Source organism: Aquila chrysaetos, chromosome 2 (assembly GCF_900496995.4).
Source record: "Aquila chrysaetos chrysaetos chromosome 2, bAquChr1.4, whole genome shotgun sequence".
Classification (NCBI taxonomy): Eukaryota; Metazoa; Chordata; class Aves; order Accipitriformes; family Accipitridae; genus Aquila; species Aquila chrysaetos.
In genome coordinates this window covers 51,668,000-51,690,681 of record NC_044005.1, presented here as the reverse complement: position 1 = coordinate 51,690,681, position 22,682 = coordinate 51,668,000, and the positions used below count along the sequence as shown (strand labels likewise).

General features: G+C 46.1%; 2 protein-coding genes across 5 annotated transcripts in view; one reads left to right on the top strand and one right to left on the bottom strand.

Moving 5' to 3' along the window:
* Positions 1–252: 252 nt before the first annotated feature.
* On the top strand, positions 253–5,932 carry MAL (mal, T cell differentiation protein). The gene is made up of 4 exons (XM_030007258.2): positions 253–459; positions 3,890–4,057; positions 4,240–4,374; positions 4,716–5,932. Exons 1-4 carry the CDS (start codon positions 373–375, stop codon positions 4,788–4,790), a joined length of 465 nt encoding a protein of 154 aa, XP_029863118.1. The 5' UTR covers positions 253–372; the 3' UTR covers positions 4,791–5,932.
* Positions 5,933–11,424: 5,492 nt separating this feature from the next.
* Positions 11,425–22,682, bottom strand: part of MRPS5 (mitochondrial ribosomal protein S5) — a 68,108-nt gene continuing 56,850 nt past the window's right edge. For all 4 annotated transcript variants that reach the window (XM_030039067.2, XM_030039077.2, XM_030039087.2 and 1 more), the window contains 2 exons: positions 13,475–13,611; positions 11,425–12,017 (listed from right to left, as the gene is read on the bottom strand). In XM_030039067.2, the coding sequence (XP_029894927.1) occupies positions 11,793–12,017; positions 13,475–13,611 (362 nt within the window). In that variant the 3' untranslated portion in view covers positions 11,425–11,792. The remainder of the gene's footprint in view (positions 12,018–13,474; positions 13,612–22,682) is intronic.

Here is a 22,682-nt window from a genome sequence, read left to right as displayed (position 1 = left end):
AGCTGGATGGGCACAGGTCTTCCCTGTCGCCATCGGATGGAAGCCAGTGCCACCCACCACCGCCCAGGGACTTGCCCCGTGCGCTCAGCTTGTGCGGACAGCTCTTCCGAAAACGCCCCAGGGCTGCCCCCGTCTCCTGAAAACCTCCCACAGCCACCGAGTATCCCCAGGTCACGGGGTTTGGCCACACCGGTGCCATTCACAGCTGTCTTCACCTGCCAGCAGGAAGGAGGGAGGGAAGAAGGAAAAGCAGGAAGAAGGGGAGGGAAGGAGGAAGAGAGAGGGAGGAAGGAAGGAAGGAGGCTGCATTCGGCAGCTACCTCCGGCAGCTAGAGCCAGAGCAGCTGACAGTCACCGCGGGAGAGGCTCGCAATGTCCTCGGCAACTTCCACCGCCTCTTTACCCAGCGGCCTGGCTGTCCTGACGACTTTCCCAGATGTGCTCTTCATCCCTGAAATCGTGAGTGCTGGCTTTTCCCTGGGGGAGGGCGGATGCCGCTGGTGGGGGCATCCAGCACAGTTCGTGCTGCAGGTGTGCGAGGGATGAGACCGGGCAGCAAGCGTGTGGTTCAGGAACCACACCAGGTCGCCGAGCCACAAAGGTCTGGGGACAGCCCTTGATGGGGCTCACCCGCAAAGAAAACCACAAAGCCCTGAGCTGGGGCTCAGCAGCGCTCCTTTAGCCTGCAAAGGGATTTTTGTGGCGCCTGTAAAAAGGTTTTGTCGATTTTTGTGGCACCTGTAAAAAGGTTTTGTCGTTTCCTGTGTGAAAAAGTTGAAGGAGTTGCTGGCAGTTTTAAACTAGATTGCCAAATTGAGCCATTAAGTTAACTGAAGATGATTTTGGCAGCTGATACAGGCAGAGGATAAACTGCTTGCTTAAAGCAGGGGGTAAAGGCTAACTGAGGTAATTGTTCACAGTAGCAAAGAGCCTGGGCTGTTGAAGCTGCACTGCTTCGCTGCAAAATTCCCGAGCTGGAGGTGCAAAGTGCTGGACCTGGGTGTGTGGGCAATGGTGAACAAACACCTTGTAAATTCTTCCCGTATTGTAATTTCATTGAGCAGGAGAAGATCATAATCTTAATGGATTTGGCACAGGGGATTAAAAGCAGTTGCTGTGAGCACTGACTAAAAGAGGGAAAGTTTCAACTGGAACCTTTTTCCTCTGTCCTCTGCACCCACCCATGAAACCTGCTCTTCTCACAACAGTTTGAGAGGCTTTTTCCAAAGCCTGAGCACTTTCATCCAACACTGAGGGGTTTGGCTGGGTGTTGTAGGATGGCATTCAGATTATTTCACACTAAAAACTTCAACTTTGCCATCTGGGACCAAGTCCTTTCCTGTCACCCAACTCAGCCCACACTCCTGGAATTCACAGCGTTACCTCATTCTCCTAGTGACAGCAGTAAAGCAAAGAGGAACTGCGAAGAGGAAGGCTTTGCTTCAGCGCCTTCAAATATGGTCTGGGGACTTTTTCTCTGTGCCCGGGCCCTGAGAGCAAGCTCCAGGTTTCCCACAGCTGCACGAAGGAGGGTGCAAAGTCCCTGTGGAGATTCTGGCTGGGCAGACACTTGCCAGCCACCCCTGCCACCGGGTTGTATTAGTCCTGGTGCTGAGCGTACTGTTGGCCTCGGCATTCTTGCAGTACCAGCTGTGCCTTGAACTGTTTGTCATTCCTGTCTCCAGGGGATTTGGCAAGGCAGCTTTCTTAATGAGACAAAAATAAGCACCCTATCCTTTGGTTTGGGTAAGACCTGGAAATGTGCATCCTAAAGGTTCAGGAACCACCAGGGAAAGAGGAATGCTGCATAACCGGATTTCTCCATCTCCGGAGGTGTATGACTCTAGGTTGTGCAGCTGTATTATCTCTGCTGTGTACAAAGGAGGTGGCTGCCTTGAATCACAGCATTCAGAAGGATAGAGTTTCTCAACCCTTAGTGGAATCTGAGGTTGCCCGCAGTGGGTTAATACAGTAACTACAAAAAAAAAATTGTCATTTCAAATGCTAAGACAGTTGTGAAAATGCCAGAAGGTCCTGCCTGCAGCTCAGATGACTGCCACATCTGGATGTGCTGATTAAGAACTACCATTTTTATTCTGTGAGGCTGGGCTTAATTCTTGTAATCTATTTTATTTGAAGAGCTTTCTGCATATCTGGAAAAGCTAAAACAAAAGCTAAAACAAGCTGAAAACAGAAACATTTTCTTTGTAAAAGGCCATTTGAAAGATAAGTTTTTCTTAGACTGCTGTCCCCAACCTGCTGTGGGTTGTTACTGAAAGCCTCTTGACCCTTTCCTCATTTTTATGAGTCTGCTGAACAGCAGCATCATAAAACCAAAGTCAGTAATCAAACCACGTCAAACATACTTGCCTGAGTGAGAAATCACATCCTGCAGAAAGGAGAGATGGGGAGTAGTAAGCGACGAGAAGTGATACTTCTGCCCCAAACCTCATATCTCACCCCAGTTGTGCTGGATTTTAATGGAGAAACTATAAGGTTTTCTCCCGGATCTTTAGCTGCAACGCACTCATGGTGTCAACACATGAGTTATTACAGGGACTGGATTAGTGTACAAGTGTCAGGTTTTGGTTGTTACAAGGGGCACCAAAACAGCAGCACTTTGGAAGACCTATTTTCACTCAGATATTTGCAAGGTCTCAACCACATCATTGATTTAATGTATCGATTTGCATAATGGAACCAATGAACTTTCCTACAAATGTGGGGTGACACAAATGATGTGGCATTTTCTGAGTATCATAAATCAGAAACTTTTTTTCCACTTGCAAAATGCCTCCAAGAAAGTGGAAACGCCATGATTTGTATGAGTTGGCACTTGGATGCTGGCAAAGGCTGGCCTGGGATACACCAGCAATCAGAATGATCTTAGAACCAGTGAGGCTCTCTTACCTATGGAGATTTGCCTGCAAATCCAAGACCAGCCGGTGATGAGGGATAGGTCCCCACAGCAGCACTGGTCTCCACACAGTGTGGGTTCAGCTGAGGAGCTCCTTATCATAGGATGCTGCATAGACTAAACTTTGCACAGGTTCAAGAAACAACTGGACTGATTTGCAGCAGAGAAAAGCTGCTGATTGCATTTTAGTGCAAAGACACCACCTGCAGCTCAGATATTCCGCAGCATCGGACATCGTGCTCTCATCCTCTTGTGTAGGAATCTGCTGGCAAAGGATGAAACCTAGATATAGCTGTCCTTGTGTTCCCCACCCCACCAGAAAACCCATAGAAAACTCCCAAGGCTGGCTGAGAAGAATGGGGTCCCACCTGCTACCGGACCAGCAGCTGGTACCTTACACAGCTCCGGTGTAACCGACGAAGGATGACCCAAATAGCTGGAGCAGCAATGCAAGCCCTCCTTGCCAGGAAGAGCTGGGAGCCTCAACCTTATTTCCCCTACCTCGGAGAGTAAAACTGGCCATATTATCTCTCTTCAACCTGTTGTCTGTCCTTTCAGGGCGACGTTTGCATGTGGCCTTCATGTGCCGTTTGTGCAAGTGAGCTGGGTTTGACACCACTCCTTTCAAGGATCTGTCACACTGGGTGTGAAGCAAATGTGCCCTTCTGAATAAACCTCCCTGTTCATCGAAACCAGCCTTCAAAAATGTCTGAACCTCCTGAGCACACTGATGTGGAGAGGGTGTGAATGGCAGTGACACCAGGAGGCAGGGAGGCTTTTTTGGGGTCAAGATCAAAGGCAGATGCTCCCAGCTAAATACCCAGTTTCAAGTGGAGGTTGGGAAGAACTCAAAGGCATCCCTGGGCTATTGCCATGGGCAGTGCTGGTGCCAGAGGCATGCGTGGCTTTTGGCTCTGCTCTGGATAAGCCAATTTATCCCATGTTCAACCTCTCTTCCACTTTCACTTGCAGATCTTTGGGGGCCTTGTCTGGATCCTGGTGGCATCCTCGAAGGTCCCGGTACCCATCCTGCAAGGCTGGGTGATGTTTGTCTCTGTGTTCTGCTTCGTCATGTCCACCACCCTCCTGTGCCTCTACATCTGTGGGGCCCATGGGGGCAGCAGCTCCTGGGTCACCTTGGTAAGTGGATGTGACAAACCTCAGGGCTTCTCCCCTCCCTGGTGTCACTGGTAGACAATTGCCTCCTTTGCTGCTACTGCACTCCAAATCACAGGCTGGGGCTTGCTTGTGTGGGTTCCTTTTTCTTCCCCTTGGCAGTGTGCTCCCTCCTTGGAAATGACTGTGTGATCCTTGTTTCTTAGGACATCATCTGCCAGGAGACAGCAGCTCTGTTCTACCTCAGTGCTGCCGTGCTGGAAGCCTACTTCACCTATAGCGTCAGCACGCTTACCGATCCTGTGGGGATGACCATCTACCGGGAGAACATTGCTGCTGTGGTGAGTGCCTGGCAAGCAGGGGCAGGAAGGTGAGGAGGTGACTGCGGAGCAGCCTCAAGGGCAAGTCTTTACTCGCATCAACCATTCAGGGAGAGGGGAGACAAACTAGTCCTGGTCCTGCTACGTATGAATGCCTCCAAACATGCAAGAGTCAACAGAAATATAACTGTGGCAGTACACTCTTCCCCGCCCGCCCCCCAGCAGGAATCTGAGCTTTAACACGTGTTGGATTTGCGTATGCGTGCATCCGTAACAATAATGCATCATGAGGTGTTTGCTCAGTGCAGGAACTCATACCATATAATAAAAAGTTAACTGGATGATGTGTTTTTCCATTGTAGGTATTCGCATTCGTAGCTACCCTGATGTACGTGATCCATAAAGTGTGCTCGCTCCTGCGATGGAAATCATCCTAAGAGCCTCCCCTCGCAAGTGTGTCTTGTGGTCACCCCATCAGCATGAAAGTTGTTCAACGAATGCAGTTTCCAGGCTGGGTTTGGGTTTGGGTTTTTAATGTGTATGCTATAAACAAGCAGCTTTTTATGTGGGACCATGGCAATGAAGACAAAGAACCTGCCAGGGAAAGCTATATCCTGGCACAATCTGTTTCCCTTCAGTCTCTTCTGGGTTGGGTAAAGTTTGATGCTGGTAATAGGGACCCAAATAAAAAAACATCCAGCTTTAGAAAGAATAATATAGCTGGGTTCAGAGCGCTAAAATCTCCCTGAACCACACCTTTATGCCTCCAGGGTTGTTATTGCTACCAGGGGAAGCCTGAACAACCAGCACTAAGGAGCATGAGTATGAAACGGGGTCATTTTAACTGCCACCCATCCATGTAAGCCTGTTTCCTTCCCTAAACCTGCTGTGCCAAAAGAATGTTTTCATGCAGTTTCTGGAAATGCCATCTCTGACTTGTGATGAGAAACAGGGGCAATATTTAACTTGCTTCAGGGGCAATATGAGTTATTGCAACCCCTGAAGGGTATTGCTGAATTATGAGGCACAACCATAATGCCAGGAATTACCACTGTCTTTAATCCCCCTACAAAATGCAATTTAGAAGGTGGGCAGTAGACTGTAGGAGAATTGTATGGATTATTAGAATAACCTCTTGAATAAGCAGAGGCAATCAGCTCTTGTCTTTGGTGCACAGCTTCTCTCACATACACCAGCAGTATGTCACTAATAAAGATGGGTTTGCTCTGATTTTGCAAATAGATGAGTCATTTCTGCTATTTTGCCTTTGCCACACACAGGTACGCAAGCCCTGTACAGCCTCAGGAGCACTGCGCTCTAACAAGGCAGCGTGTAAGGATGAGACACGGATTTGGGCATGAATGAATGAGAGGCCTTTTCTGGCGAGGGGAGCCTGGGGGGCTCTGTAGCCAGGGCCAGGGCACAGACCAACTCAGGTTAATCTCAGTGATGAGGTTCATCTGAATTCTTAAATTACTCCAGAGCGTTAACTTGAGTGAGTGTGCTGGGTTTGGCTGGGATAGAGTTAATTTTCTTCACCCTAGCTGGTATGGGGCTGAGTTTTGGATTTGTGCTGGAAACAGTGTTGATAACACAGGATGTTTTCGTTCCTGCTGAGCAGTGCTCACCCAGAGCCAAGGGCTGTTCTGCTCCTCACCCCACCCCACCAGCAAGCAGGCTGGGGGGGGGCACAAGGAGTCGGGAGGGGACACGGCCAGGCTGACCCCGACTGACCCAAGGGATATCCCAGACCATGGGACGTCATGCTCTGTAATACAGAGCTGGGGGAAGAAGAAGGAAGGGGGGAGACATTCGGAGTGATGGCGTTTGTCTTCCCAAGTCACCGTTACGTGTGATGGAGCCCTGCTTTCCTGGAGATGGCTGAACACCTGCCTGCCCATGGGAAGTGGGGAATTAATTCCTTGCTTTGCTTTGCTTGTGTGCACAGCTTTTGCTTTACCTATTAAACTGTCTTTATCTCAGCCCATGAGTTTTTTCTCATTTTACCCTTTGATTCTCTCCTCCATCCCACCGGGGGTTAGTGAGTGAGTGGCTGCGTGGGGCTTAGTTGCCAGCTGCAGTTAAACCACAACAGTGAGTTAATTTAAATGGGGCTTAAACCCAAGAAGGGGTGTTTTCACATGTTAGAGGTGCCTAATAAACAGTGGTACCAAATTAGCCCTTCCAGCTTGTGGGGCAAAAATTGCTTCCATTTTGAGTCTGAAGTTCCTGGATAATAACAAGGACTGGAGAACAGAAGGGAAATAAGAATTGCCTTGGAGGCATCTCTGTTGCTTCAGATCCAGGGGGAACTTTTGAGCTGTGACCATAGGTTTGGGTTGAAGCTTTTTAATTGCAATGTGAGGAAAACATTTGATTCTTTTTTCTTGTTTTTTCCTTGTTCAAAACCAGCCTGACCTGTTTTGCTTGTGTTAGTGTGACAACAGCAAGCTCATTGCAACAGAGGTGGAAAAAAAAAACCCTTTTCAGAGCAAGGAGGGAACTCACAGCCACTTTGTACAACGGCACTTGGTTCTAAAGGTTTAATGTGCGCCTGCCGAAACTGGTTTCAACATCACATCATCATGGGGGGGGGGGGGGGGGGAGGGTTTGTGCCCAGATTTGCCCTGCTTCTATTAACATCCCATTCTATTAGCATTAAAACACAAAGAGGCCTTTCTGTTTGGGTCTATTTACAAAGGCGGACATTTGCGGTCATACCCTGGGATGCAATATCCCTGTCCACCTTCTGCACCCAGGTGTGGCCAGCACCTCTTCACCAAGCAGCGCTGTCTTTCCCCTCTCATCCATGTCCCTATGCCTCATGGCCATCACATTTGCAGCCTATGTCTTGGCAGGGTTCCCATCTCTCCTCCCCAATTCCTTCTGCCTTGCTTTGCCCTTTGCTTCTCCTTTCCCTGCTGCACACCAGTTTACACCAGTCTGCACCAGTTCACCCGCTCGCCCCTTTCCCTCTGGCCCTGCTTCTGGTTTGCTGAAGATACCTCCCCACCCCAGCATTAGCATAACCTTGCTGTAAACCAGCACTGGAAAAAAACAGCGAGGTGCTGCTGGCAGGGGAGTGCTCGTCAGCCCCTGTGCAAGCCGGGGAGCGGGCTGAGACAAGACGGTGGACATGGCATTTGGAGGGAGGCCCTGTGGCCCCAGTGTAAGCTGGGCCAAGTCTTTACCTGGGGAAGGCTGGGCAGAGATAATAGGCTGAATGGCACCTGTCTGGTGCCAGGTGAGTTGCAGCAATATGCATGTTCCCTGCTCGGTGGAAAGAAGAGAAAGAAAGAGAAAATGAAAAAAGCACCCAGAGGTCTCCATTGCCATCATGCCCAGCCCTCCAATCGTCTCGATGCAGCCATGAAGACCCACGTGCCCTGGAAGCTGGGCAGCCCAAGGTAGCTGCCTGGAAAATGGCATACCTCAATGCTTCTGAAGGGAATGCTGCTGCCCAGCGCTCAGAGAATCTCCCAGGACCTGCAAACCATCTACCATACCAGGTCTCGTCCCCACAGAGAGCCCCGAGGATAGCATTGGCCTGAGAATTTGCTGTCACCCCACTGGAAACGTTGGTCATGATGACCACTGCAGTCTTGATCCTTCTCCCATGGAGATACTTGTCTGGGGTTAATTGCACATTAGCATGGCTCCCCACAATGCGAGACGGCCGGCTCTGGGGCGTGCTCCTTGCACGGGGTTGGCTCTTGCGGTTTGTTGACCACAAGGCACCTGCAGTCCTTGCCCGCAGAGCTGCTCCCAGCCTGGCCCAACATCCCACGCTCAGCATTTGCTCATACATTTCCAGATCCCCCTAGGCCAGCCCCTCATCTTCAACAGCATCCTCCTCATGCCATGTCATGTCATGTCACGCACCCCTGGGATTCCCTTGCAGATTTAGCTAGATGGAGCAGCCCATTTAAAAAGCCACAAATCAGCCCTTTTTTCAGAGCGCCTACAAGTCCCATTCACACAGTTAAAAACAGTGCAAACCTATTGCAACCCTGCAGCCACCACCAGATTTCAACTGGTAGTGTAACTAGAGTGGCCACCTCTGCTCTTCTCCAGCTTCCTCAGCAAAACAAAGAGCTCTTGCAGGCATCTACTCTAGAGAGCAGGCAATCAGGCTTTAGTTAAAACAAACCATCTGCTTGAAGGCAAGCAAAACCTCAGCTCCTGTGATAAAAAGATTACAGACATAGCATTCATTAACTATGCCCAGATTGTAATCTTGGTCGCTCTTGCTTAATTAAATAGCTTCTTACCTGCAATGTTAGCTGTTCCCCAAATATTTGTATATTGGATACCTTGCCTCCAGTGATGCAATGAGTTAGAAGCACTTCCATCTTTTCCTGAATTGCAGGAGAGGAATTTTCTTTGTCTGAAAGCAAAGAAACTTAATAGAAAATTATGGCCTGCTCCATGGAAAATGCGGGAGTTTCTGACATTTCTCATTTTACCGTCAGCTTTATCTGTGAGTGATGAGCGAACTGTATGCTGGGTATAACATCTATACCAGCATCTATATCAATATGAACAAACTTGTGAAAACGGGAAACCCACAAAAGATTACTTCTATGGAGGAATCAAAGCTCCATGTGGGTCTGTGGCAGAGTCTCAGTCTGCTCCCACCTCTCCTGACTCAGCCATGGTCCGTTCCCCACCTCTGATCTTTGCACCAAGACCACGGCCCCCTCCTGCTCCTTGGTCTCCCTTAAGCTGGCAGAACCAAGCACTGAAACCCCATTTGCTTTGAGGGACGGAAATGCCTTATTCCTGATTCATGGAAGTGCTCAAACATGAGTTACTGTCCTGTGGGTCTGAGAAGAGCCCTAAACCTCCTCCAGGGAGCAGAGGCAAGGGCGGAGACCCTCATGGGAGCAAATGCAAGTGTAGCTAGTACGCAGACCTTGGGGAAAGAGGGACATTTGTGGTTACCACATTACCTCCTCTGACGGAGGAAAGATCCACTGAGAATAATGTCTTGTTTTACCCTACACTAGCAGCGAGAACAGAAATTACTGAGTGCCCAAGAAGGGTTCAAGGGTGATGTCTGTTTGCAGACCTCTACTCACAAAAGACAGGCTGGGACCCTTGTGCCAAGTGATGGCCTGTGCACCTCAGGAGCTGGGAAAACGTGATGCGCATCCCAACCTGAGATGTTGCAAGGAACAGTGTTCAGGCCCAGGTCAGCTGGGGATAGCTGGACTTTACAACTTGCTCTGCCATCGGGTGCTGCTAGCTAAGGCCCTGTCCTTACAGCTTGTCTTTCTTCAGTCCCTCCTAAGATCACACAAGGGCCTGCCCAATTCTGCCATCGCATCCCCCTGCGCAGATGGGGCATTGCTGGAAACCTTGACATCACCCACATCCCAGATTTTTCTGCAGCAGTGGCCTTGTACGATCTCCTGTGGCACCATCACCATTCTCAGGCCAGAACATGGTGGGCTTCTCCATATGTGTTAGGCGAGGAAATGGAAGAACAGAGCGCAAGGAAGCAGCAGGACATCTCCAAGCCTGGGTGCAATCACCTGCTACTGACACGCACCTTATTCCTGATTCTGAGAAGAGAGAAAATGCTGGAACGATCCATCTGCTCACTGCAGCACAGGGAAGCAAATGACAAACAGCTGACCCAGTTAGTCACTTCGGGCTCTCTCTACTACCCAAGCTGCGGCTGTTTTGGGTCAGTGGCAGAGCCAACTCACTTCAGCTCAGTGTTTCTGCAATGACAGAGGCAAACTGAAGGTCATCTAAACACAGCAAGATTGGATTACTTTAGCCCAGGTTTATTCGTTCTTGATTTTGCTCAACAGTAAGATGCAAGCTAAATGTGAGCATACATTCTCGAACAGTAGTTTGATATGCTGCTTACAAGAAAGTTTGCAAACCAAACACTTTGCAATCCTACTGAAGGTGGATTTAGATTGAGCTGGCAAACAGGAATAAAGCCTTCAGCCAACTGCTCAGCAGGCGCAGCCTTTGAATTAGAATTTTCATTACCAGAGTAAGATAAAACTCAATTAAATTCACCATGCCTGTTTGTACATATGCAACTGCTGTCTTCTGAAACCTGCACTGAAATCAATGCAAAATATTGCTCCTAAATGTCTTTAACATCAGAACTTCAAATGTAAATTCCCAGGCTAGTCTTGAAGTATTTCTAAGGTATTTTCTCCTGTACTAACAAAACAGGTGGTACAAGCATCTACTGGCATACAGAGAAATGCCACGACAAGCACTCACAGACTGGGAGGCACAGAAGTTAACTCCTGACTTGTTTTATAGCCTGGATTGCTCTAATACTTTGTGATAAAACATTGTTTGGGTTCGGTTCCACTGTTTCTTTTGCCATGCCCAAGACAAAAACACGGAGTTACCAGGTAAAGCATTATGTCCTCGCATGCAGATGCAGAGTCTGTTTAACTTCTGGTGGGATTTGGGTGATGTATCCCCTCCAACCAGTGAGCTAAGCTAGCATCTAGCACGTACCTTGGCGTGCTTCAGGTGGAGATCTGCTTACGTGAAGGGGTTTACTCCATCTCCAGTCAGAGGCTGGTGTGTATCACAGACTTGTTCTTTCTCCTTTAATCCTCTGACAGCTGTAGCACTTTCTAAGTTCTGGATAGGGTCCAAGACTCTACTATGCTCAGTACCAAACTGGCAGAAAATGAAGTTAGGTCTTATCCCAGCACACATGCAGAGGACAGTACTGTAAGAAAGGCTGGACTGCAGGTTTTGTACTGGACTTCCAATGCCAGTCAAAATATTGCAACATCCCACAGGAGACTGTGAAGTGGCTGTCCTCAGATATTTGGGCTTCATTTGGGGAACTCCCCCACTTGCATGAACAGTGTTGCACAACTCCAGCTGTTGCCCACCATCACCTTGCTCCCCTTCCCCCCCCCAACCAGAAGACACACAGCTTCTACTTTCTGATTTCACGGTTCCTCCACCATAATAAGTGAGCCTAGGGAGCGCACACATTAACTCCACCTACTGCTGCTTGCTTCAAGATCTCCCAGACATTGGCATTTTGCAAAAAAACCCCCAACAAACCCACACTGAACGAATTCTGAGGATCCTTTATTGCTTTCACATCTTATCTTTTCAGTAGTTTCCCAAGAGCTTGTGAAAGAAACATGGGATCTGTTGATTAAACATCATCTTCAGGAATCAAGTAAATGCATGCTTGAAGACAAATTCATGTTCAATGGCTGTTGCCATCTGAACGTCCCTAGTCAAACAGTGGTCAGAAGAACTGTGGAAAAGCAAACAGTGTTACTAAATGGTAGCAACAGCAGCAGCAATATGAATGGCATGAGAGCGCTACTGGTGCCCTCCTCTGAAATGTAAGCCTAGACAACCTGTCCATTTGGGCTGGGCTTTCCCAGTTGCATCTCTGAGCAGAAGAGACAGAGGGACTGAAGCTTTCACCATGCTGTCCGTCTGACATTCACCCAGGGAGATTTCTTCATTCCCTGAGCTTCTTTCACGTCACTCCACTCCAGCTTTGTGTCTGGAACCTCATCCTCAGGCTCAGGATCCTCACGGACAGTCCCCTCAGGCAGTGCCACGACGATGGGCAGAGGGCCCTGCTCCTCCCGGAACTCCACTACATAGAGACCCTTCTCGTTCGCTAACTGTTGGTGAGTCTCCTGGGAGTAGGAAAGAGAAAAGACAAATCAAAGCAATGATGGACAATGTTGGTTTACTTCAGGTCAAGCTCTACATGGTATATGGGGTAGGAAAAAAAAAAAGTAATTTACCAATAAACGGTTTAAACATGTGTAAATTAAATGATTTGTCAGGCTCATTCTCATGGGTTTCAAATGAGCTAATTGCATAAGCAGCAGGAATTCAGATAGCTAGACTGCATATATACTAGAATTACAATGTCATCCTAAAGGAACTGGCTTCTGGAAAGGATCTGGCCAGAAAGGCACATCCTGCTAATAAGGATACATGTCGGCACTTTAGTGCCGTAACGTTTTTCTGACTTCATATGGACAAAAATTTTGCTTTGACAACAGTAAAGTGCTTATTACTGCCCTGACAGGTAATATTAGCTAATATAATGATACAAATTTAACAATATTTTCAGCTATATCTCTTCCTTGCATACAACTTGTTTTGTTAACACTCAGATTTTACAGAATAAATGTCTACTGGGAACAGGAAATCTTTCCCATTCAGGGCAGTCAAGAAAATGTATCAAGTGCACGTCCCTCAAAGCAACAATCTATACAGCAGGCCCTTCTATTCTTCTATTCATTCTGTGGAAGACTTCTCAGAGACAATGCATTGAAAATATGACAGACTTCCTCAAGTCTGATTAACCTCAGATACCGATAAGCATCTGTAACTATCTCATTAGGCAAAGAGGATCATAATCCTCTCCCCTCCTGAGGCTGAACTGAAAAAGTTGGCTAGGATGGTGTGACAGATTTGACAAATATAGCTTTGCAGGGCTATATTGGGAAGGTAAGCAGCTAAATCCTGGCAGCTACCAAGACTCTATGAACAAATGAATTAACCAGGAATTTCCAAAGGACTGATTCGTTCTAAGGCTGGTGTTCAAAGAAAGTCAGATGAAATGCCACATGTTCGATCTTTCCATCAACTACAGGCAGCTGGCTCAGACAGAGACATCTCCACTGTGAGCACTTTGAGTTAGAGGAAATGACACCACTTCCCTGACTTATTTCAGAGATCTTAATTATGCTAGAGATAGAAGCAGCTGTGATGTTTGGTCCTTAGGCAATGAAAACTTAGAATGCAGACAAACAAGCAGTAGCAACGAAAGCTGGGCCACAACTTCCTCCGCCCGTGATTTTTCAAATGTCATCAAAAATACTACAAATGAAAGCCCAGAAATTCACATGTCCCCTGGAGGCACTTGGCTGTGGAACAGGCAGAGTTACATACAGCTGTTTCTCACTGGACAACTTCATACAACTGCTTAGGAATTATTCACATGCTGATTTTGTTTGCTCTTTGGAAAATTACTTCATTTTAAGCCCAGAACATAAACTGTTTGACCACAAACTATTGCAATATCAATCCCGTTCTGTCCCCTGACCTAACGTATAGAACCACTGAGAGTGCAATCTACCTGTTGTGTCAAGCCTTTAAAGAGAGCTCTGGTAATATTAATCAAGTTTTTGGATCCAGAAACCTTGGCATACATGTCTTTAATGCCAATTAGTTTGCAGATGGTGATGATAGCTCGGTGGCAATGAAGACCATACCCTGGGGGGAAAAAAAAAAATATATATAAATTAGCATTATGTGATTATTTGTAAGCATACAACTTAGCTAAAGAAGAAGAGAGAACTAAGACCTCTCTTTAGTTATCTGTATTACCTAGCACGTTGGAACATGTATCTTAAAAATGGCAAAACCATTCTGGGAAGACCATTCTTCCCAGTCTTTGCAGCCATGCTAACGTAAAGATCATGGGTTTTTTATACTAAATATACCTTACTTAACATATTGCAAAACCAAATGAAAATGTCACCACCTATAAACTCAAACCATAAAACCATAAAAAAATGCAAACTGAGGATTTGTTTAATACCACAGGGTAGTATTCCTTACAAATACCATTGGCAGCTTTAGAATAATCTTACACAAACATACCCCACCACCCTGGGAACATTCACCAAACAAAAGGCAATTTCTTTCTCCCACTCAGCAGAAAAATAACTCTAGTACTTCCCAAAAGTAAAAATATTAATAATTAAAAAAATATTAGCAGAGAAGCAAGGCAACAAGTTTACTTTAAACAGTATTAAAAAGAAGCTATGACAAGGGGAGAGGATCTAAATGTAACTGGATCCCGACCAAGACTGTCTCTTCCAAAAAGCAATACCTATATAGCTTCAAACGCACTTCCTTTGCAATTTCAGGTGACCAACTGCTGAATGACAGCTTCAGTAGCTCCGACTTTAAAGAACTGGTTCACATACATGATAGAGGGATTTAAACTGGTCTCCTATGGTGAAGTTAATGCTCAAAACAACTGGTATGCTCAAGCACTGCTGTCCTTTGGGATTCCTTCCAGAAGAACCCCGCAGTAGAAGTGATGTCAGTGTCTCTCATTCCCAGGGAGATTGCTGCTGGATGAGAGGTCTACAGTGCCTTCCTAGAGCCTGAGATTGTGCTCAAGACCTCTCTCAGACACAGAGCAGGCAGAGAAATTGGGGAAGGAAGGAAAAGGGGAGTCCAAGCAAATCTGTGGGCAGTAATGCTCCAACACAAAAGTCTGGTCAAAACACAGAGCTGCTGGGAAAGAGGGCGAGTGTCCACTAGCACTCTTGCTGCTCACAGGCTTTTGGGTAGCCAAAATAAAACCTACCATGTTTTTATTTTATTCAGCTCTTGGTAAGCAAAGCTTTGAGCAGTGAAAGTGGGACTGAAGCTGCCTGCAAATTGAGGAAGGCATCATTGCGCCCACTTATACTAAATTCACACTTTGCAGTTGATCTCCAGCATGTGAACCTGTTACTCGCCTCCTGACTCAGCAACAGCAGTTCACCAGCTTCACAGTCTATGCAAAATATAACAGCCACTAACCATGAAAAAGTTAGGTTTTTCCCCTTCAGCTTACAAAAGCTGGCAGAATACTATGCACTATCAAGAGAGTAAGACAGCACAGATTATCAAGATGCAGAGACAACGCTTCCTTTCTCCTGGCCCAGCAACTGGCATGAATTATGCTTTTTTATTACATTAGTGGCACAACGCGAAGGATGGGGAATGGAAATAAAGAAGGTAACAGACTCCTTGGAGCTAAAACTACATTGGAAAGACAGCAAAATACTCTCTATCTTTCTAGAAAAAAAAATTATTTTAATAAAGCTTGAAGAACAAATGAGTGTTGCTACCCTCATTTGTTTTCGACTTACTGTTCAAAGCAGTAAGATAATCAAAAAAAGTTTCTGTGTGTCTGTGGAAACCACAGGACAAATTACAAAAGCTTGTAACTGTAACAAGTTGAAATATGTAGGTGAGTGGGGAGGAGAGACAAACATATTTCAAAATCCACAACCACAACAGAGGTTTCCATGTCATCTGCATTCATCTCCATCATAGAGTGTTGTATTAGCTCCAATGCCTAATTGTAGTACATTATCATTAATTGCAAAGGGTTTCTTAGACTTGCCAGATTTTAATGGAGGAGTTATTTTTTGAGGAGTCTAATTTTGCTCTCTCATTCCCCAGAGAGATTTGTTTCATGTGGCCTAGCTCTATTCATCTTTAAAAATTGGTTTGTGATAGTTCTAATGTATCTTACTTATAAGCTGAAAAGCCAGGTTATTGATTAGTCCACTCTGTGGGACAGTTTTGCTGCTGAGTAAGCGGGGGGAGGAAATCTATTCCAGTGCTGCATGTGTTACTGTGCCAATATGTCCCTTTTTCTTTTAACCTATAATCGGAGAAGAAACTATAACCATCCAAAGCCATTTGTTCTGCCATTTGAGAAAATACTGTTTTCTATGCTACAGGACAAAGTCAAGTTTTAGACACAATTACATGTGAATGACCTCTGAAAGGCTGTTAGTCAAAGTTTCATTTTCAGTGTCTTAAAGCATTTAATTTCTGGCGTCTTTATTGTTGCTTTTCTCCCATCTTATCTCAGTCAGGTTTCTGTAGATTGTTAATACATGAAACTCAGAAGCTAGCAAACTAGTCCATCAGTCACCGAACAAAATTTATTCCAAACATGAAAGCAAAGGATTCCAACTGCAAACTCCAGCTGTGGAGAAAAAGTTGGGCTCAGACATTTTTAACTTGTCTGTGGCACACACGCTGCCTTACTCCAGTTTAATTCAGTGAGGCCTATTAAGAGAACAGGGTCATTTAAACGTAACAAATTTTTTCACACTAAAAAAGGTACAAAGATAACCTTCCTATAAAATAACACAACCTGTTATGGGCACTCTATATTAGATTTTCTGGGTAGCCACTAACAAAAGTTTGAAAATAGAACATCCACTTTAAAACCACACGAGGGGACTACTCTGAGTTCACATTCACATATTCACATTGCATTACCTTTTTAACTTGGATTGTCACTTGTCTAATATGTAATCCTGACTATATGACGAGGGTTTTCTCTACTTTGCAGGGATTAGGAATAAATTCAAGAAAGGAGCATTTAAGTATAACAGCGACTTCAACTTTTCTGCTGAAACATTAGGCTTTGTTGCGATCATTTGTTGAGATAGCTGTCTGAGTCCTATGCACAGGAACTGGAAATAAACTGCCAGCTGTAATTATGCAAAGTGAGAGGCTTCAGCATACATAACTATACAGCTACAATGCCAGCAGCAAACAGAAGGAATCTTTTATACTTTAAGTGAAGACAGTCTACATATGTCATGGTCTAATGTGAAAACTATGAATAATTGTAATTTCCTGTACTTATTAGTTACAGCTACAGGGTATCAGTGCTGGGCTTCACAGCCACATAAGTGTATTTGACAAACTGTTCTATACTTCCCCTTATTAATTCACATTAGGAACTAATTTAAACTACTTAGAGATGTATCAAGGTGACTAGCAGTCTCATGACTACTGTAATTGTAAAGTCAAGTCAGAGATGAAGATTAAGAGCTGTCCACGCTCCAAAAGGTAGCATATTCTGGAACACAGATGAGCAATACCCCCCATAGTTTCCATCCAGCTGGCATGTGCTAAAAACAGAAGCGAACTGAAATGGTGGCAGACATGAAGTCCAGAGCCTGCCTCAAGTTAAATCTTGTTCTGTAGTATGTCCACCAGTCATTTATTTGTTCTAAAATTACAGCCAGCTCCCACTGCTGCTATGAATCCTTCCCTTAGAGTATTAACACAAAAGCCTGTCAGGGACTAAGGTAAAGGTAGCAAGAGCTTTATCTATACTATACCTAAAAAATCAATTTTGCGTAGACATATAATGTTATAGCTTGTTTTCAGGTCATGAGCCCATAACGAAGTCTCTCTCTCACACACACATACAATTAATCTACAAAGTTTTACACAGTGACCTATCATTACACTTTTTAATAAGGCCAATGATGCCTGCTGTCCAGAGCATGTTGGACCTAAGCACAATTTTTCCTTTGACAACATCAAACCTGTTTCAGGAGATGCACAATCTAGTTCTATCAGTTACAAAACAGAGAAAACATTCATTAAGTGGAAAAGTGTCCCCTGGTTTTTAGCAGATACTTGCATATATGTGAATGTGTTGTGTAACTAGAAAGGCTGGCAAGATACTCAGACAAGGCAAAGCACTGGCCCAAACTGGCAGCAACACGCTACCAAGGCTAAGGTGCTAATGTGACAGAACTGGACTTGTATTTTGACACAGTTCGGCATGATACTCTCACAAATAAACTAGGGAAATAAGAACCAGGCAAAATCATCATTAAAGTATGTATCCCCAATACCAGCAGTCTGCTGTCAGGCCAAGAGCAGGGTCCAGATAGGATCCTGCTGTGGATTTGTTGTGGCTTTAATACCTGCAAGAATCTTCACTGATGACTTGGATGGAGGAACAGAGACTGAAAAAAATGGGTTGAGGATACAATCTTGAGGATACAATCTTAGGAGAGGCTGCAAGCGTACTGCAGTCAGAAGGAGAAGTCAATGTAGGTCTGACAAACTGGAGACAGTTTGAAACCAAAACACATAAATTCAACAAAGACAGATGCAGAGTGCTTTGCTGAGAAGTCAAAAGCACAAGTACAAAATAGAGGAGACTGACTAAACAGCAACAGAAAAAGGATCTGGGGATTATAATGGACCACAATCCCCCCCGCAACCCCCCCCCCCCCCCCCCCCCCCCCCAGATCAACAGAATTATCCTGCGGCAGCATATTTGAAGCCTAGAACAAAATGCACACTACCTAAGTTTTTCCAAGCATTATTAATCAATGTTGTTTGTATGTGTTAAATGTTGATCAATGGTGTTAACGGCTTTAAGAGGTGTAGACCCAACCGGCAGCACAGACACAGGCACAGTCCAGTAGAATGGCAACCTCTGAGGAAGATAAAGAATGGAAGCTCGTGACTTCTGGCACCAAGAGGAGGGCTCCAACTCCACCCAAAGGCTTGCCACTATGAAATAGGTTCACCGCCCTCAAGGCTGAGGAGGAGCCAGATGTGCTTTCAAGCAAAGCATCTGGGCCAACAGACCCTGAACAATGCAAGACCACTGGGAGGAAGCAGTGACTGACAGTAATGGGCAACTCCCTGCGGTGGCGAAGGGGCACCCATCTGCTGACCTGACCTCTCATCCAGAGAAGTTCGCTGCTCGCCAGGGGCCTGGATCCCAGATGTTGTGGAGAGACTGCTGAAGCTTGTCCAGCTCTCTGTTACCCCTTGCTGTTCTTTCACGAGGCCACCAGTGATGCTGCCAGGAGCAAGCTGGAGAGTATCAAAAGCGACTACAGAGCTCTGGGGGTGATAGTCAGGGGCACGGGGGCCCAGGCAGTGTTCTCCTCAACTCTGCCGAGAAAGGGAAAGGGTGTAAGAAGGAGGACACTGATAATGTAGGTCAACAATTGGTTGTGGAGGTGGTGTTGGCAAGAAGGTTTTGGTTTCTATGACAATGGGACCTTGTTTGAGGATCAGTGTGTGCTAGGGAGAGATGGGATGCACCTTGCAAAGTGAGGCAAAGGTATCTTTGCCAGTAGGATGGCTGACCTAGCAAGGATGGCTTTAAACTAGGAATGACAGGGGAGGGAGAGAGTTATCGGCAGCCCTCTGGCAGGGGTGACAGACAGGGTTGATGAACAAAGGGTCTGGAGTGATATGAACAAAAGGGAAAGCAAAAATCATCAAAATAGGGCTTGAGTGGGGTCACCTCCAGCATTAGCATGTAAGCAAGGAAGTGTCTGCAAGGCCCTGTTACAGAAAAGTACTTTCTGGGAAATCAGCACGCTAAGGTGCCTCTCTGAAGTGCCTGTAGGGCAGCATGGAGCTTCCATGCAGCATGGGAATAAACATGAGGAATTAAGAGATGTGGGTGCAGTTGCACGTCTATGGTCTTGTTGAAATCACAGAGACGTGGTGGATGGCTAACATGAATTGAGTGCTACAGTGGAGGGATACCAGCTCTTTAGAAAGGACAGGTTGGGAAGACAAGGAGGTGGGGTTGCCCTTTATGTGAGGAAATAGCTGGAATACCTGGAGATCTGCTCTGCTCTGGGGATGGATGATAAGCCAACTGAGAGCTTATGGGTAAGTATTAAAAAGCAGACCAATATGGGTGACATTGTAGGGCATGTGCTAAAGGACACCCGATCAGGAAGAACAAGTGGATGAGGCCTTCTACAGACAGCTAGAATCACAGGCCCTGGTCTTCACGGGGGAATTCAACCACCCTGATAGATGCTGGAGAAACAACACAGAAGGGCATAAGCAATCCAGGAGATATCCGGAGTGCATCGATGACAACCTCCTGGCTCAAGTGACAGAGAAGCCAACAAGGAAAGGTGCTCTGCTGGAACTCATGCTCACAAACAAGGGTGGGCTTGTTAGGGATGTGAAGGTTGAAGGCAGAGTTGGCTGCAGTGACTATGAGATGGTGGCATTCAGGATCCTGTGAGGAGGGAGCAGGGCAAAAACCAAGACCACAATGCTGGACTTCATCCTCTTCAATGTTTTGTCTGGAGGAGTCCTGCGGACTAAGGGCCTGGAAGGAAGAGGAGTTCAAGAAAGCTGGTCATATTAAAGGATCACCTCTAAGCTCAGGAGCGGTCCACCCCAACAAGCAGGAAAAATGCCAGGACGGCTGCATGGATGAACAAGATGCTCCTGGCAAAACATAAGAAGACAGCAGTGGTGACAGGTCGCCTGAGAAGAATACAGAGACACTGTCTGAGCATGCAGAGATACAGTTAGGAAAGCCAAAGCCCAACTGAATCTAGGAAGGGATGTCAAAGGTGACAAGAAGGCCTTCTGCAAGTACCTAAGTAGCAAAAGGAAGACTAGGAAAAATGTGGTTTCACTGCTGAATGGGGCAGGGGACCTGGCAACACAGGACATGGAAAAGGCTGAGGTATGGAGGACCCAGGGAACTACAGGCTAGTCAGCCTCACCTAGATCCTCGGGAAGCTGATGCAACAACTAATCCTAGAAACCACTTCCAGGCACATGACGTACAAGGTGATCAGGAGTAGTCAGCATGGATTCACCAGGGGTAAGTCATGCCTGACCAACCTTATAACCTTCTACGATTAAACAGAGAGCTATAGATATTACCCGTCTTGACTTCAGTAAGGCTTTTGACACTATCTCCTGTAAGACGCTCACAGAGAAGCTAATGAAGTATGGGCTGGACGAGCAGACAGTGAGGTGGACAGAAAACTGGCTGAACAGCCGGGCTCAGAGGGTGGCAATCAGTGGCACGAACTCCAGAGGCCAGTAACTAGTGGTGTACCCCAGGGTCAATAGTGGGCTCAATCCTGTTCAACATCTTCGTTAATGATCCAGACGGTGGGGCAGTGTACCCTCAGCAAGTTTGCTGATGATGCAAAACTGGGAGGAGTGGCTGACGCACCAGAGGGTCAAGCTGCCATCCAGGGGGACCTTGACAGGCTGGAGAAAGAAACAGGCTGACAGGAACCTCACGAAGTTCAGCACGGGCAAAGTCCTGCACCCGGGGAGGAACCGCGTGCACCAACACATCCTGGGGGCTGAACAGCTGGAAAGCAGCTTGGCAGAACAGGACTCGGGGGATCCCGGTGGCCACCAAGTTGACCATGAGCCAGCAACGTGCCCTTGCAGCAAAAAAGGCCAACAGCGTCCTGGGCTGCGTTAGGAGGACTGTTGCCAGTGGGCTGAGGGAGGTGACCCTTCTTCCCCTCTACTCGGCGCTGGTGAGACACACCTGGAGCAGAACTGTGTCCAGTTCTGGGCTCCCCAGTACAGGAGAGACATGGACATACTGGAGAGAGTCCAGAAAATAGCTATGAAGATGATTAAGGGACTAGAGCATTTCTTATATCAGGAAAGGCTTAGAGAGATGGGACTGTTTAGCGTGGAGAAGAGAAGGCTCAGGGGATATCTTATCAATATACATAAATATCTGAAGAGAGGGTGCAAAGGGGACAGAGCCAGGCTCTTTTCAGTGGTGCCCAGTGACAGGACAAGAGGCAATGAGCACAAACTGAAACACAGGACGCACCATCTGAACATCAGGAAACACTTTTTCACAGTGAGGGTGACCAAGCACTGGCGCAGGTTGCCCTCAGACGCTGTGGAGTCTCTATCCTTGGAGATGTTTAAAAGCTGTCTGGACATGGTCCTCAGCAGCTTGTTCAATGTGACTCTGCTTGAGCAGGAGGTTGGACAAGACAACCCCCAGAGTCCCCTTGCAACCTCAACCATTCTGTGATATGCAATTTTCACTGTGTAAGTTGAATGGAAGAACCTCACTGGGCAGGGCAACAGCAGTATGTTGGCTACAAAAGGATCCCTCCTGGGAAAAAGAGAAGGTAGTGGAGACAGTTTGTTTCTCAAACCTAATAAAAAAAAAATGCAAATAAATTAGGACAACAGTCTGGTGAGGTAAAATTCATCATAAGGTGACCCTGATTGTTCTTGCTTCTGAGGTTCATGAATGTAGCATGTCAGATGAGGTGGGAAGGTATGTCTTATGCTATGTTCCACTAACATGAAAATAACAACATCTAACGCAAACCTTCCTTTACCATTTAACCGTAACAGCATTATTTGTTTGTACGTGCACAGTCAAACGTGTAGTTCAGTTGTGCTTACTCCTGCTATGTGCATGTTTTTCATTCATTACATTGAAGACTAAACTGAAGTTTCTTTTAAGTGGTCATCTTAAAAATTATAGCCTAATTACCTAATTTACCACCTTGAGAGCTCCTTAAATGCAGAAAAACTGCAGAAACACAAGTGATAAGACAGTCCGACTCCATACCTGTTAGCTTGTAAAGATTATTCTAAGCCCATGATAACACTTTAAATCAGTCACACTGATTAAAAAAAACCCTCATCCCAGAATCAAAATGTCATCTAATAAAGATGTGTTGAAGGTTCATAGCAATTTTAGATGCTTTCAAAATACATTAGTAACTTTGAACATTAATAATTATATTCTCATATTACTAATGTGACAGTGCAGAACAAGAATACCAGATACACAAAATAAAATAGTATGTCCAAAGTGTCAATGCTTCAGCTTACTCAAAGTTTGTAGAAATTGATGAATTAAGTAGTTGAACATGACAGTGTTCCGACCGGAAAATTATCCCAAGTTTCTGACTTACTATAAGCTAATCATTAAATGCTCTTGCAGT

What these genes read in the sequence shown, in the direction of transcription:
- MAL (XM_030007258.2), top strand. Translation starts at nt 373, where the DNA reads ATGTCCTCGGCAACTTCCACCGCCTCTTTACCCAGCGGCCTGGCTGTC. An exon ending in GCAGCTCCTGGGTCACCTTG is followed by an intron (nt 4,058 to 4,239) that starts GTAAGTGGATGT and finishes CTTGTTTCTTAG; the next exon opens with GACATCATCTGCCAGGAGAC. An exon ending in GGGAGAACATTGCTGCTGTG is followed by an intron (nt 4,375 to 4,715) that starts GTGAGTGCCTGG and finishes TTTCCATTGTAG; the next exon opens with GTATTCGCATTCGTAGCTAC.